This window comes from Propithecus coquereli, unplaced genomic scaffold (genome assembly GCF_000956105.1).
Source record: "Propithecus coquereli isolate 6110/MARCELLA unplaced genomic scaffold, Pcoq_1.0 Scaffold13, whole genome shotgun sequence".
Lineage (NCBI taxonomy): Eukaryota > Metazoa > Chordata > Mammalia > Primates > Indriidae > Propithecus > Propithecus coquereli.
The window spans coordinates 6,092,274-6,094,982 of record NW_012137191.1 but is presented as its reverse complement, the minus strand read 5'-3'; the positions used below and the strand labels follow the sequence as shown (position 1 = coordinate 6,094,982).

Genomic DNA, 2,709 nt, shown 5'->3' with positions numbered 1-2,709 from the left:
TTTTAGTTGTCCAGATCATTTCTTTCTATTTTTTAGTAGAGACAGGGTCTCGCTCTTGTTCAGGCTGGTCTCGAACTCCTGACCTTGAGTGATCCACCGGCCTCGGCCTCCCAGAGTGCTAGGATTATAGGCGTGAGCCACCGCGCCTGGCCCTAGGTCCCATGTTTTAAATGAAAGAAATAAATAATAGTTGCACTCTTTCAGGTAAGATGAAATCAAAAAAGGCAAGAATGCAATGATATTCAAGTCCTACAGAAAAGAGGACTTGCCTCTTGCCTTGCCTCAGAGCCCCCACTGCCCCCTGAGTCCACTATCTGGACTAGACCCTTATTTTTCTTTATAGAAAGAGCTCTTGTATAGCAATCAAAGGATACACAGTTTCCAGTCCTGTTCCAATTTCTGATGCCCTTTAGATCTTGGCCAAATAATTTATACACAGAGAGATTAAGGAGACCTACTTCATATCACACAGTAGCCAAAAAAGTTGATTTAACTCTGTGAGATCTCTATAAAGATATTATAAATGGTATCTAAAATAAAAAGACTGCTGAGCTCTCAGGAATTTGTCTGACCATCAAATCACAGGGTAAGAAAAGTGACAATCTAGCTTTCCTATGTTGTTGCTCTGCTGGAAGTTTCTTTATGCATGCAAATATGGTGTAATGTTCTTTATTACATTTTTAGAAAGACTGATACACCTTTAGTTTTAACCTAAATGTACACCTCCTTTAAAATAAAAAGTAATGCTACTCAGAAAACCTAAAAGTACAGCACTTCAGTCGATGCAACTCTGACACATCAAACTTAAGATTTCAGTAATGGCTCTATTAGATATTTATTAAAACTAGGCTCTTATTTTCTAAATTTCAAGTAAAGTAATTCCGTTAAAATTAGCTGGCCAAGCAAACATAATTTATAAAACTGTCACAAAATAAAGTAACTGAGAGCGCTAAAAATGAACATTATCAAATTGAAACGCTAATATCAGTGTAATTTCATTTAATGTTTGATTAAAATATTGCTACCTTACATTTCTATCCAATATAAAAATAATTCCTTTTCTATAATTATAACTGCCTCACAATAACATAATAGGCCATGAACGGTTTAGCTTCCATCCGTCATTTTTTCATGAGCTCATTCAAGTCTTCAGTCACTGCCTCTCCCAGGACAGAAAACTGAGGGTTAATAAACCTGGCTCTGGAAGTAGTTCTGCTTTTAGTATAATAGTTCTTGCTAGTACTGAATACAGAGCCCTGATGCAGGAAATTACTATGAGTGTAATCAAATCATGGGGCGAAAACATGACAATCCAGCCTTTTCACGCACTTCCTCTACCCAAACTTCCCACTTCCATCCTGGGAATGACCATCAACTCTCAGAATGATGTTAAACAACAGCCTACTCCTCACCCAGTACTCCTTTCTCGTATGGAAGCCACACTTTCCTATATCAAAGCATTTGCCTCCCCACAGGGAGCACTTCAGGTCCTTTTCAGAGACATGCCCACAAATAGAGGCAGTGCAAATGTTTTAGCTCTTATTAAGCAATGACAAAAACATTCTTATTTCCATTTAAATCTCATGTTCATTCCAACTCTCGCAGTGATTTCTGTAAATCCATGTAAGGGATTACGCTGCTTTTTAAATACAGATTTCTCAAGAAAGATATCTCCAGTCCATACCACAAGACTTGAGCATGCTAAGTGTCGCTCATTTTTGTTAATTTTCTCTAAGTTTCAGAATAAACCAAATGGTTCCAAAAGAAAAATTCACAACCCGCACAAATGCCAAGTCCAGATTTGACTAACCACGGATAATAATGAAAATTGTAAGTGTTAACACACGAACATTTGATGCCCCTTTCAGGAGGGGGGGGCGGAAACCCAATGAATTAGGGCGCCTGCCTGATGTTTAAATATCTCAACTTGAACTCCATGGAAACAAGAAGGAATTCGTACTAGCCAGAGAGCAATAAGGCTTAGGCAAGCACCTCTTATTTTTCAGTGAATCCTTTTTTAAAAAAAGTTGAAAATTTCTAACTGCTTTAAAGAGCGCGTAAGGACTGGGTCCACACAAAAATGTGGGATGCTTTCAGGCGGGAGCAGCGCCCAGTTCACCCCCGGCTTGAGGAGATGGAGGGAAATGAGTGAAGGGGTCAGAGACGGCGGCAAAGCAGCGGCAGGCGCGGGACCCACTGCGAGCAGCGCGGCCCAGGCCGAGCCCCGCGCGCGGCGCCCCCGCCCCAGCCGCAGCCCCGGAGCGGCCCGTACCTGTCCGACCGCCCGGGATGCGCCGCGGTGCCCGCGCTGCCCGCGCCTCTCGCGGCGCCGCGTCCGCCGCCCGCGAGCCAGGAAGCCGCTGCGGCCTGCGGCTTCCCGCCACCGCCGCCCGCTCCTTCCTCCAGGGACACAGCGAGCTGGCTGAAGGCGTAGAGGAGCGAGCAGAAGCCGCAGGCCAGACACAGCACCACGATGCGCAGGTAGCGCCGCATCGCCACTGCCGCCGCCGCCGCCGCGCCCGCCCGGGCGAACTGGATCGGGGGGGAGCGGCAGCGCGCAGTCGCGAGCGCAACAAGTTCCTCCTCCGCCGCAGCCTCGCGCCCGCTCCCTTCCTCCCTCCCGCCCCTCCCCGCCCACCACCTAGGCGAGCGCTGCCCTGGCGCCCGAGCCGCCGACAACCCGCCCGGAAGCCCGGGCGCCGCCTCCGC

At 47.0% G+C, this 2,709-nt stretch overlaps 1 protein-coding gene across 2 annotated transcripts in view; it reads right to left on the bottom strand.

Annotated features, from left to right (window-relative positions):
- Positions 1 to 2,709, bottom strand: part of GXYLT1 (glucoside xylosyltransferase 1) — a 46,934-nt gene extending 44,225 nt beyond the window's left edge. Inside the window, exon 1 of one of the 2 annotated variants that reach the window (XM_012638434.1) lies at positions 2,273 to 2,709. In XM_012638434.1, coding sequence (XP_012493888.1) covers positions 2,273 to 2,493 — 221 coding nt within the window. In that variant the 5' untranslated portion in view covers positions 2,494 to 2,709. The remainder of the gene's footprint in view (positions 1 to 2,272) is intronic. The other variant, XM_012638435.1, reaches the window with a different exon arrangement.